The 14273-nt window shown below is 34.7% G+C and overlaps 1 protein-coding gene across 10 annotated transcripts in view; it reads left to right on the plus strand.

The window, feature by feature from the left end:
- Positions 1-14273, plus strand: part of KCNT2 (potassium sodium-activated channel subfamily T member 2) — a 120647-nt gene that overhangs the window by 37998 nt on the left and 68376 nt on the right. For 9 of the 10 annotated variants that reach the window (XR_007907244.1, XM_051804324.1, XM_051804337.1 and 6 more), the window contains exons 6-9: positions 1517-1576; positions 5773-5847; positions 6345-6428; positions 6998-7092. Coding sequence is in view for 9 of the 10 variants with exons in the window: in XM_051804324.1 (XP_051660284.1) it covers positions 1517-1576; positions 5773-5847; positions 6345-6428; positions 6998-7092 (314 nt within the window). In the remaining variant the exon portion in view is untranslated. The remainder of the gene's footprint in view (positions 1-1516; positions 1577-5772; positions 5848-6344; positions 6429-6997; positions 7093-14273) is intronic. The other variant, XM_051804377.1, reaches the window with a different exon arrangement.

Here is a 14273-nt window from a genome sequence, read left to right on the forward strand (position 1 = left end):
CTTACACATGTAAAAGGGTATGTCACAAAAGAGGCACAACATCAGTACTTTGTGGGAGATGTCATGAAGTTTGTAGTTCAATCCTCAGTGTCCTGAGGCCTGCTCATTTTAGGAACACTTTTTTTTTTTTTTTTTAACTTGAGGACAGTGCTGTTGGAATTCTCCCTGAGAAATGTGTTTTTCTACTAAGAATTAATTACGTTTCCAGAATGGTTATACCATTCCAGTATATACCCCATTATATTCTTTCACCATTACTGGTGCAATGCCATTATGACAATTTTTACCTCTATAAAACACAATTTTTCTAAGGGAAGAATCCCTTAATGAAAATATCTTTCAATTCCTTGCTTAGAGTATACACAGTTTGAATCATTTTTGACCTACACATTTAGATTACTGTAAATTTAATTAAAAAATACTGAGATTTATTTGCTTATGAATAGTCTTATTCTAGTAAGTTTATTTGATAAAGAGGAATTTATACCTAAGTTTATGTGTATGCATGTGTAAATACACATGCATTCCTAATAGATTATGTACAACAGTTGCAAAAAAAGATGTATTTTTCATTGGAAAATATAACCTGTTTATATAAAACAGTAATAATCACTTGGAGAAACTGATCTACTTTGATTGGATATATTAATCATTTTCCAATCCATAGCATCTTTTTTAACTCCAGCTAATGATATTGTGAGTACAAATAATGCACTCTTCCAAATTTTCAGTAATAGTGAGCATTAATTTAAAATGAGAAATCATGAGGCTTAATGCTCCAGCTAAATTTGTACATCTTGATAGAATATTCCCACAATATGCATTAAAATATAAGTACCTGCTATACAAATAAGTTTTATAGTTATTTAATATCTCTGAAGCTCTATTTTTTTTTTACTATTTTCATATTTGACTATTTAAATATTTTTAAATTACGTAATACATACACTAACAATATATAGTCTAAGCGAAGGCTGGTAAGTTGATCTCAGCTGCATTTAAATATTAAAATCAATAATGATTCATCTGTATAATTTTTCAACTTTCTGAATTATACACAGTAAGAAGAGTGTTTGCTTTTCCACACATTCGTAACATCTTTACAGGAAAGTAAAGAGGTGACTGGCTTGCATTTTATACAGCTTCCTTCTTCTCTTTCTCTGTCCTATGAAAAGGTCTTGCTACCTTTTAGGAACAGACAAATGAAACTTGAGAAACTTGAGAAACAATCTGACAGACTGTGTATGCAGCTCTCTGAACACTGTGGAAAGGCCATGCTGCTGGATCTCTGGAGTGTTGTACTTGGAAAAGAGTAATGAGACTCAAGATTCAGCCTGTGTTTTACTCAGAAAAATAACAATATCTAAGCTTCATGCTAAATGCTGTTAGCTGAGATATTTTCAGAGGATACACAGAAAAGCTGTTTTATATTATCTTTTATTTTCATTGTAATGCTTAATAGCATATATTCTATAGAAGCCAGTATTAATACTCATATTTTTTCACTTCACTGAAGGTGTCTGTGGCTGTAATAAGTCTCTTTGAAACTCTACTGCTAAGTTATCTGAGCTACAAGGTAAGTACTTTTAGTTTCTCTTAGGCATAATTCATTACAAAAAGTAACTAAGTTAAATGTTTCAGTATAAAGTTCATGTGCCTGTGCCCACACTGATGAACAAGCAAAAAGTTGAGAAAAACACACTTCTAGAGCATAGTTATTGTCACAGGAAGCCCTGTTTCCTAAATTTATGAGCAAACTCTAATATCTAGAGAGTCAGAAATTAAATTTTCCTTATTTTCCATTGTCCACTGGCACACTGTAATTTAAAAACACATTCTCTGAAGTGATCTTTATTCTTTGATACTGATTTTTCAGTTGCACAGTTTTTTCTGTCTATCCATAATGCATTGCACACAATTCCCATTGATGCCAAAGCTATAGCTACTCAATATGTATAACTCAAGTCTCAGGCCTCTAAAACTGCACACCAAAAAAACTAGGCCAAGACAGTACTTTAAAAAAAAAAAAAATTATGGATATCTACATACTTGTGTCATCCATCTCGCTGATGCTACTGGAACATCTTTGCAAAATGCCCTGAAACCATTTGAAGTGAATACGATGAATTTTTGTATTTGCATTCTCCTTTATGTTTTTCCAATGTTTTTATTCAGTTTTCATAGTTTCATTTTCATATGCTCTATCCTAGTGAGTTTTAGGTTCTCTGCATTTTTAGTACCTTCAGGATAAAAGTACTAAAATCATTTAAAATCATTTATCAAAGAAAATACAAAAATATTTGGTTTATAAAGCTGAAAATATCTTGGAGCATCATCTTTTTTAATTATTATTTTTCATATTACTGACATTCAGTAGCTATCAGAGCCACCACTGAATTTAGAGACTTGTTCTTTAGTTTACTCATCAAGTGATTATGCCATAAATGTTTCCTGTAGTGCCCAATAATACTAAGAAGCTGTCTAAAAATTATTCTTCTTAATCCTTGGAGCACGTATTATTTAGGAGCTGGTGGTTACAAATGCAAACCACTTATAGGCAGAAACTATCCAAAATTTACATGCCTAGTGGCAAAATAGTAAAGGGCAATCACGATTTGTACTTTTCCTGAGTTTATTGGGCAGCATTTTATCCTTATTCATTCTGCTTGTGATCTGCACTAATTTCAATGAGTAGAGAAGATGAGAGAAATGCTGGCAAGTCAGCTTCCATGAGAAGTCACTTACTAGAGTGTGATGGATGTAAAGCTCTGCTGCCCTGATTTGCTGCATATACCTGTCACAGAAGTTAAGGCAATTTTATGATAGCTGTATTTCCACTCCCCACAAGGGGAGGATTTATATCTAAGGACTAAGCTAAGGAAAAATAAAAGTACTGAAATGCAGTTTTGCAATCCACCTGATGCAAAACACCCTCTTTCCTCTAGTCCTATTTTCTTAGTGTTACAGCAGTCTCTCAAAGCCAAGAAGGCTCTTATTTCACCCACTGTAAGACTTGGTCACAGGGTGACCAAAGGTATCTTGGTTCATGTAAATTTGTGACAGATTACTTATTTTATGCCAGCACTTTCAAGACGTCTACAATTTAGGTGTTAGTCAGAGAATTAGCCAGGAAGAAAACAACAAGAAAGAGATGACTGTGTTTGTATTCATGTGCACATTAGCAGGATTTCACAAATAACCTGTAAAATAAATAAAGCAAGAGAATAATAAGAGAATACTCCAAGGAATTTACCTTTCTGATACCTGGTTGATGACATATGAGAAATGATTCAACATGCAGAATAGCAAGGACATAGTAGTGTATCATGCTACTACTGTACAGTGAATTTGCATTTGTTATTGCCTTTGTACGGGGAGGAATCCAAAGAACGTAGAACTGTGTTATAGTGCTGATCACTTGGATCCAAGAAGGAGTGGTTTACAATCTGCTTTCTCACAGTTTAAACCACTACACGAGGGTTTGCCCTTGGCCAGAACCCTGAAAGATGTCTGCATCAGAAATCTCCATTGTCAAAACCTGTCACAGACATCTGGCAATCCTACCCTATCACTTGTGCAGAAGCAGTCTTAGCTGCTTTTGGCAGTACCACACATTCTCACTGCAAAAGGCAGATTTGCAGACATGATGCATTTTTATGTGGAAGCCAGAATCTTACAGCTGCACGCATCCCTAATTACCTGGAGCCCATCCACACAGGCATTTTGCCTGCACAAGTGAATTATGTGACATTTCTTCTCTATAATGCAAAGAAGAAAGCTCTTAACATTAAAAAACAAGGAAATTAGTGAAATCATGAAATGGATCAGTTTGAAAAATCAGATTTTATTTTGATTATTCTTACCAAAACCCCTCAGTTTACGATCTCATAATTTCACTGGTATATCTGACTCCCACCAATTACAATTACATGGAAGATGACAATCCTTGCCTCTTAGGTACAATGGCTTCCAGGTGTGAAAATTTAAAAATGGAAAAAGAATTTTATTTGCTATGGAGTTTGTATTTAATTTTCAGTGGTTATATCAGATGGTTATTTTAACAGGAAAGAATATGTTATTGCAACTGAAAATGTAATGTTCTACTGCAAATTCTTCTAATACTGCCATGGTATATCATGCATTGTTATTGCTTCACCTATGATGGAGTCTTGATATACAGCATTTGTAAAGCTGTAAGTCACTGAAGTTCAACTACTTTCTTTTTTAAATCTATGGATTTTCATCCCAAAATTTAATCATCCACAGCCAATGCTCAGACACGGAAAAAGAAATAGTATTATCCTCATCCTATTGCTAGCAGTAAGCAACTTAAGAGACTAATACCAGTTTCATTGAAGTATGTGATAAGACCTCTAATTTCATGTGAGCAAGATCAAGTTCCAAAAAGCCCTGAAATGTACTGAAGTGTCTGTGGCAGAAATACAGAGCTCGATGTTGTAGTCCTAATTCAAATATTAAACATTAGATTTTTTTCCTTATTTCCCTCTCCAAAACAAAAGGCAGAGAAAAAATACTGAGTAATGATAATGCAAAGGAAGGAAGGACTCACTATAGAATACTTCTATCTTTCCCTCACCTATCTTCATTCCTCTTTTTAATACTTAATAAGTTAATATCTTAATAGCAGGATTAGCAGTAATAAAGAGGAAGAAAAAGAGTAATAAATAGTAATAAAAACTCTGGAATATCCAGACCTCTGTGACTACCATGCTAATGTGACTACCAAATGCTCATGAAACAAGATTAAGAGAAAAGCTGGTATTTTTTCTTTGGAAAATATGACATATTTGCGTATTTTGACACAAACTTCTATCAGAAGGATGTACAAGGCATGGCTCATCATTCATAACAAACATGAGTATGGACTACAGGGCAGTGACATGTGCATAGGGGTAATTCGAGCAGTTGATCTGATGTTAAAATTTTCTGAGCAGAGCATTTCCTTTGCACGTATGTCTCTGCAACTCTTAATGGTGTATTGGGGCTTTGTCTCTAGTTTTAAGATGTTCCAAGTCAATAAACGTTATGATAAGAAAAAAATTGGCACAATCAAAAGCTAAAGCCTTGCAATGTAGGATTTTAAAGCTTTAGAGGCTTCCAAGAAAAAGAAGTAGAAATAGTTGTAGATAAAAGAGTTTGCCAGCAAAATAGTCAGTTACTTGTATGAAGATTCACTGAAAAGCAAGAATTATTAAAAAGATAAATTCCTTAGGACAGGAACCTCACCTCCTTATCTGTAGGTGTGCACGTAAAAATAAAAGTAAACTAACCTTTAAAGAATGAAAAAGCAGAGACAGAATGTCTGTGTGTGATTCCAAGGTACCTAAAAGAGCAATAGAATACAAGAGCTTATTATTCTCTGAAAAAATGAAAACTTAATTTAATGAAGCTCTTCATTAGCTGAGTGAATGCGTTGACTAGTTAAGGCAATTAGAATTCATTTAAGTTTACTAACTAGGTCATAGCAAGGAAATATATTGGCATATGGAATCAGAGAATTGCTCTAGTAAAAATATAAATTTAAAAGTATGTGAGGTACATTATGATCAACAGTAAGAAAAAGAATTCAGAGTGGTCTATATTCTATATTCACATCCGTCATATGTGTTTAAATCAGAGATGAATTATCTTCCTGAATTTCAGGTAGTGGGAGAGATTCCATATGTTTCATTGGAATATCACATATATTTCTCATCAGAACTATATGTAATCCTACTGTGACATTGTGGGTTTTTTTCCTTTTCTTTGAAGGGAAATATCTGGGAACAAATTCTGAGAATACCCTTTCTCCTGGAAATAATTAATGCTGTCCCTTTCATCATCACGGTAAACATATTTGAATTAATATATTTGCACATTACACTTTTATAGCTGCACAAATTTCTTTTAAAAGTAAATTTGAATCTTAGGTGGATGGTGAGTTTGTGCCTATGGGAACAGAAATTTGTCAACAAGATACTTTGCTACTTGAGTGAAGTAATAATACAGATCCCTTTCCTCCTTCCTTTTTGATAGAGCACAAACAAACCCAAAACCCTCTAACACAAACTACAGCACAATCAATAAAAAAAGCCAGCTGATTATAAAAATGTAAGAATCACTCATGTCTGCAGTGAAAACTGATTGTTTTTATTTTATCAAATAATCTTGCATGCAGTTAATCACAAAGGAAGAAAAAATTATATTTAAAGCCATATCTCACACTAGAAACCCATTAATAGTAAGTATTTTTACCAAGTGTTTCATTGCTGCTTGGACAGAAAAGCTCTATTCCTCAGAATATTCCTAGAAAAGCTTGTAATTAATTTGTTAATTTCTTTCAGATTTTCTGGCCAGTCCTAAGAAACCTGTTTATTCCTGTATTTTTAAACTGTTGGCTGGCAAAGCATGCTTTAGAGAATATGATTGTAAGTATGCAAAGGAAATAAATATTTTAGAGTTTCTATTTTTTTTTAGTATATTGTCTTTAGCGGGATTTTGGCAGTACAGTCTAACCTTAATAGGAAGCTAACCAGATCTGTATTTAGATTATACAAATGGTCAACCATTACTAAACTGCTTTGCATCAAAATTAGAAAAAAAATAAGACATGAAATGAAATCTCAATTAGGATAAATTGTTACTGTGCCAATAAAGGAAATGGCAGTGGATGGTTCTTTTGCTACTCAGCCATTCATGCACAATTGCAGGGAACTCAACTGTTAGGCCTTAATTGGTCCTTGCAGCCTGTAATTTGTAAGCTAGACATGAGCAGACAGACCTTAAGGCAGCTTGCACTAGTATCAGAATTGTGCCAGGATGAACAAAGAACCAGTTAAATAATCACAGAATCACAGCTGGCTCTTTTGCACCCTTCTATATTTTCAGCAAATTCTAAGTGCATTTGAATGACTGCATTTCTATAATTCCTCTATAGAATCAGCTCATGGCTTAGTAATTCAAAACCAAAAATAACACCTATTTTCCATTAACACAGAATGATCTTCACCGAGCCATCCAACGCACACAGTCCGCAATGTTTAATCAAGTCCTCATTTTAATATCCACCTTATTATGTCTTATCTTCACTTGGTAAGTGGCCAAAACCCCTTTGTTTTTATTATATATATATTGGCATTGTTTTCTTTACTCCATGGTGATAAAACAGACCTTGTGGAAACCGTGCATTGAAATAAAATGAATAATATACTTCAGTGAAAGTGTTAACTAGCACCTGGCACTGCTGGGGTTTAGATACACTGGGTTTGGAAATAGAATGTGCAGGCACAGGAAAGGGACTCATTCTCACTGTAAGGAAGGAAATACAGATGATGCAAAAACACAGGATAAAGGCGTAGGGGAAAATTTACATATGCACCAAGAGTGCAATCTCAGCAGAAAAGTCACTCAGATGGGAAGAGTACCAACAGAATTATATTGGCCCATACCAAGGTCATCTTCCTCTGACCGGTGTAACAGAGACATGAAAAGTATGCAATTAACACTTTGACCAAGGTTCCCATAAGAAGTACAGGGGATTATTAATAGGTGTTAATAATCCAGATTACAGTAAGTGTAGGATTTATTAATCTAGAATACTGATAGTAGTAGATGGTAGGTTCAAACAACCAAAATGTGTTACTCTGAAGAACATTTTGCTGAAAGACCTGAAAAACTTAAATTTACATGAGTTTGGGAAGCAAGGAGAAAAATCTATGAGGGCATTAAATACAAATAAACTTGGTTAATGAAATTCATGAGCTGCAGATGAGGAGGAAATGGTCTACAGGAAACACCACTTTATTGTCCCATTTTTATAGTATGGCTTAGGGATCTGCTGTTAACCAGGGCTGGAGGCAGATAAAGTAGACTAGGTGAGTCTTTGTTCTGGTTATAAAGTAGCTCAGTAGCTTACTAAACATACAGAATTTTCTCATCAGTAGTGCCTGAGAAGTGAGTTTTGTACACAGGGGGAACACAAGATGGTGTACAGTGTGAAACAAGATGGTGTACAAGGGGACAGTAAACAGAGATGATGATTCTGCGTGGAAAGGCTAAATCACCTGTATTTATTTTGCCAGACAAGATGCCTTTAGGTCAGCATACTGATAAAGTTTGGTGTGTCATTTTGGAGACAGTGATTTGATTTTCTCTTACTTTATTTCTCTAGCTTGTTTCTGATAGTCACTATTATGTGCTGCCTAACACTTTTGGTAATAACAGTGTAAAATAGCACACGGCCTTTTCTAGTCTTGTCCCTCTCAATCCTTTTTTCAAGAAGAGGAGTTTGCTCTAGCCTGCAGCTAAATGAATGGTCCAGTTTTACCCTTTGTCTTAGGGTGACACATCTGCATAATGACAAATGCTGCCTGTTCTATACACTAATGAACTTTTGTGATATTTAATTTCCTATTGAATATTATGGCCCTTTAATACAAAAATTTATATGAATGAGGACTACAGTAGTTGAACAAGAATGCATAAAATTCTATCATGTAGAACTTGGACATTTTTAAATTACTCTAATTTTGCTTTCTATTTTTTTACAATACAGGGTGGTATTGAGTAAATAAGCCTGCACCTTTTTTACCTACCTACTTCAATATTTTTACTGAACTGCTGCAAAAAATATGTATTATGGTGACCAACAGGCATTGTGGTAACTGACAGTAAAACATGCAGAACATGGCAAGCTCACTTACCATAATTATGTCTGGGGTAAACAGCTGTGGCTACTACCTTATTATGGATCATTATTTACTGACCTAGAACTGATCCTGCTAGACTGCAAAATAAGCCAAGTAAGATGAAAACACCCAGTAATGCAATAACTAAGGAAATGAAGCATTTTTGGAATGACTAAGAATAGTAGTTCAAACATCTGCAGCTTGCCTAAGACTTGAATTCTGTTTAGGTAATTGTTGCTATTGTTTACAAGAACACACATTATTAATGTGCATTTTTGCACATTATTACTTTATATTACTGATTATATATTTAAATTATTAAAAATTATCAAAATTAATTAACTTAATGTCCGATTATGTTAAATCTGTGATGAATTTGAGACAGTGTTTAATTTTAAGAGACATCATCTAGAGCTTACATTAGTTTCTTCATGCTGAGGGAGGACCAAAGTCCATTGCTGGGATCTGTCCACGTAAGAATGTCTTTCACCAGGCTGATCTTTCATATTTTCTGCAGTGGCAAGCAGTAACCAATTATATTGCCCCCAAACACATATTGGAGCCAGCACTAGATTTATCAATACCTTTAATGTAGCACAAAAGACTGGTGCTCACTCAAAAGTTTTGTGTGTTTTCATAACCGTGTTCTGGTTACATTTAGAAATAGTGCCCTGGTCCATTAATAAACCCAGATTAGTAGCTTGAATACAGTTTCAGAACACTTTCCCCTCAGAGTATGAGGGACATGCCCATGGTGTTCTTTTGGCACCACTGATACCTGCCCTCATTGTGCCTCCCTGATGACCAGCGACTTTAAGGCGCTGTATGGATTAAATTGAAACACCACAGCCCTCCTTGGCTCCTGGTTTACAAGCTTGCTTGTACCATCTGCTTCAATAGCAACATTGGCTACTCAGCACTTGTGAAGTCAATGTAACTTCATAAAAGAGGGTTCTGTTCAAAGCCACATTTTTTAACAGACGCCTGGAAAGAGACACAGTGTAGCTTCGTGTGGGAATTACACCATTTTATAAGAAGTCCAAAAGGCTATGAGAAACTCCTCATTGACTTTGCTCCTGTCTGCATATAAGTATTTTCAAAATAACTTTTACCATGTCTAGCAGAAAACCCATAGAAAATTAATTAAATTTCACCTCATGCATCACCTGTAAACCCATCATTTATGTCTCCACATGACAGTCCTATGGTGGTAACACATATAAACACATTCCAATTTATGCCTTATAACTCAGGTGTAAGCTTTCCAATGAAAACAACTAATTGGCTAATCTCACAATTTTAAGATATCATTATTCCAGCTGTCCTTTGCACTCAGGAAAAAGGTCCTTCGTATTTCTGTATACAGTTTACAATTTTCAATATTATTACAGAACAAACAGTAATCACACCGAAGTTTATGCTCTACTCCACTCTTGGATCTTTGGTGATAATTGTTTATGGATTGGGGGTTGGAACTCATTTGCAGATCAATAAATTTGTAAGACCAATTCCATGGATCTGTAGTTTACAGATTACATACAAGGATTTTTTTTTCTCTTTTCTTCTGACTTTAAAGACGGATTAGGCTATCTAATTATTTTTCTTTCTTTAAACACCTCAGTGGCCTTGTGACCAGAGCAATTATACATCTACTAAAACACGTGTACTTCTACACTGCAGACTGTTCAGCAGTTACTATTGATAGAGCACTAGTGAAAGTTACAGACCTAGTCAAAATATATATTGTGTCATTTAGCTAATGGATGTTTGCACTTGTTTGTCAAATGGAATACTTATTATTTCTGTAAACTGTTCAAGAAGACAAATAACAGTGAATGACTATTTCAGGCATCTTTCTGTGACACAGTGAATCATCTATTAAGACCTATTTTGAATTCTAAAGCAGTGTTAGTCATATACCACCGTTGTAGAGGGATTAGCTTGCAAAGAACGTGGCCACGAACTGTTTGAGATGGACATGTATTTTTTTCATACTGAAGTCTGCACAAACTTTGTTTATGCTTTCCTTGAAAGCTCACTGAGGTCAATCAACATTTTTTACACTTCAGTGCTTTCAGCATCAGAAAACAGGGATGTTTCCACAATAATTTACAGCATAAATGTAGAATGTCAGCACTGTAGCCTCAATGTTGATTACACAGTCACAATTCTCATCTTAGTATGACTAAGTTGCTTGCAAGAATGAAAACAAATCCAGACAATGATCTAGTCCAAACAAAACAAATCAAGACCTTGGGATTTGGAACACTGTGTCAGTGAAAAAAAAATGACCAACCAAAAAAGGATTAATCACACAAAATATTAAACAGAAAAAAGCCATCTCAGTGCTCCAGTTCCCCTTATTATCAATAAGTAGATACAAGCAACTCAAAGGTGATCTGAAGGGAACTAAATCACCACATGGAGGTCTGTGCTTCTCTACCCTTCTGTGTTGATCAGGAGCCCACAATGGCAGTTCTCCAAGAAAGATGCCTAACCTTAAGTAGGATGAAGAGTGTTGGTGGATTATGTAAGGTAGAATAAAATGTCGCTTTTTGGGTCTGCAGTTCTGTCTGTGAAGTTATGTTTTGTTGTACAGCAGTCTCAGTGCTCAGGACCAATCTCAGTTTGATTTAGAGGGCGGTTTTATGCATTCAAGGACAGCACAAAATAGAACTGTGATTCTGTCTTTTAAAACCTAGGGATTCTAGGGTTGTAAAGTACATAAAGTCTCAGGACCTAACAGACTAAACAGGAGTTGCAGAATTTAAATCCTAGAATATTATACAAGATTAATTGAAGTTCTAAGTAACTGTAAATAATACAAAATAAATTATTCAACTATTACAAGAATCCCACAAAGTACTGAAATAATAGTGGTTGTGCTTTTCTTTCTCTGAAATAAAGAAGATCTGTCAGGAACTTGCTTCTTTCAAACAAGGGATCTCTATTTTCTGTTTTGAAATATTCCTGTGCAGTGCTCTCCAAAGATAAGAAAACAGATCTAAAAGTAGGCCAGGTAGCACATGCAGTACCTTCCACATCCATTGTACCAGCTCCCACCCTTGTCCTGCTTCTCAGCTGCTGGAATCAGGGCAGCCTGTTTGGGTAGTTTTCCTGTGCGTGTGTGCAGTTAGAGCTGAGCTCTATTTCAGACCTTACCTTAACACCTCCACGTGTGACGGAACAATGGCAAGGCTGTGCAGCTTCTGGGAGGTCAACAGCAAAACATTGCTCAAAATATCCATTTGTTATTTGTGAGCACACAACCTGTAAATTCGATTAGAGTTTATGTGAAATACTGCCTTCTGGGAAAAGCTGTGCCTGAACACAAGGACAACACTCTTGTCAGCTTTGGTAGGAAGAACATACTGTATACAGAGTTTATCTTTTTTAGGTATAGAAATTTGTAAGGTGGCTTTGCTAAAATCTGCTGGACAAGAAGCATGGGAAAGCAGTGTTGCCACAAACAGTTGGCAATCTAGACTATTTAAATGAAACAAAGTCAACTAAAAGTCTTAGGGTTTCTTTTGGAATACGAACTTGTGTGATGGGCTGCAATTTTTTCACTTTTACTGGCACAGGGGACCATTTGCTTACATCCATATGATTAGTACTTAAGAGCCAAAGCCTTTCAGAAGGTGAGCAAGTATAATGAAAAATTACAATGACAAAATGTAATAAAACCTACAACTTGTTTCTTAGATTAATTTTTCTTATTTTTATGGAACTACTGCATTATGACAACACAGAAATATCACCATACACAAATTTTTTTCTTCGTTGGCAGCGTGGTATTTGTAATAGCACATTTTAAAAAAATATTTTTACATGTTTAAGTTCAAGAGTTCAGATCTTAAAAAATCATATGGTTGATTAGTTCTCTTGAAGAGTGCTGCTTAAGGAATATAGGATATGGATGTATGCTACCAAAAAACTAGTTAGTTCTTTGTGAAAGGCAGATCAGAAATCGTGTGTATTATAGGGAGAGCAGAAGTAGTGAAGCCCAATCAGAAGTCTTTTTGGCTATCCATCAAACATAGTTTCTATGGAAACCTAGATAATTATACAGTGATTTTCATGCTATTTTAGTTATTAATTTGGTAGTGACATAATATTTCCTTTGTTAATCTTTTTAGATGTTTCTACATAGTTATTTCTAAAACAATTAGGTCAGCATCTTTCCCATGCCTCATGCAGGGAATTCTTTGTGCAACTGATGTAATGGAATATGTAAAACTAGACAGACACACCAGTGAAATTAATAACAATCTGAATAGCCTATTTACTGTGGTCTGTAAAACAAAGTCATAAAGGTTAAAAAGTTCGATCTCAATTATCTTCTTAGTGTGAGTAGTCATCTTCTTAAAATAACAAATAATCAGATAGACTAAATGATAGCTCAGAGAGCTGCCCTTCACAAAGCCTCTCTAAAATGGACTATTAAGAACAGATTATTTATAAGCAAATCTGCCTATTTTTAATATATATAGAAATATTAAATTAAGCCAGTAAACAATATGATTGAGAGATTTCTGTTGTTCTGTTTCACCGTGGAAAATGAGTCAGGGCTTCACACACTTGTGATCTTTCCAAGTTACAATCAAACTTTGCTGATTTTCTAGCACAGGTTGCAGATCATTCATTAATCTGAAAATCAGTAGTTCCAAACTGAATTTAGATAGAGGTGGGCCAAGTTAAATTTGAATAAATTTGAAAGACAAAATAAAGTTATGCACATTTTTTGTTCTTTATTGCTGTACCACATGATATTTCAGTATTTCCTATGGTGTGTACTCCTACATTATAGGTCAGGTAAATCATCCTTTGACAATTAATGTGATTGCAATTTCACAGTCTAGTAGTGTATTCTATAAATCAATATTTTAAATTGACACTAGTAAGAATTTTCAGTCCGTCTTGCAAGACCTTTATTCTTTGTGGGAGTTAGACATTGAATTACTTTCCATTCTGAAAGTTCCAGCCTCTATCCTGTGAATCATCTTTGATCTTTCTCTTCTAATAATTTTTTTCTGCCATGTGAAGGTACTGAAAATTCAGTAATCAAAATATGCATATTTAAGTAAAGTGTAAAAATAGATTCAAAACCAAACTCCTGCTCAAGAAGGAAATAAAATTTCTTTCAGGTTCTTTCCCAATATTTTCCCCAGTAAGTTCTATGGGATGTAAAAATGTCTCTCAAATACCAAATGCTCCTAATACTTACATCAATAATCTTTTCATTAAAGATGTATTGAGAACATTCAGGAGACACAATATTTTGGAAAACATTATGCACTCTGAATATGCCATTGGGAGAACAAATTTTCAGCCTTTATTATCATGACATCTTGTAATACAGTAATAATATTACCAGATACCATGACAAGCAGAGGTTGTTCTGGCAGCAAAGACCAATTACCATTACAAACAGAGGAAAAACATAAACGATTTTGAGTCATATAACGTTTGAACTGTTAGAAATACAATTCTAAGAGGCTGCATCTCCATGGTATCCTTTCTTCAGCAATCATATTTTGAATTTTGTGGGCTATAATAGAATCAAGCAATTGCTAATATTAACTA

The sequence above is a fragment of the Manacus candei genome, unplaced genomic scaffold (genome assembly GCF_025592945.1).
Source record: "Manacus candei isolate 608988 ecotype Guabito, Panama unplaced genomic scaffold, ASM2559294v1 h1tg000005l, whole genome shotgun sequence".
Taxonomy (NCBI): domain Eukaryota; kingdom Metazoa; phylum Chordata; class Aves; order Passeriformes; family Pipridae; genus Manacus; species Manacus candei.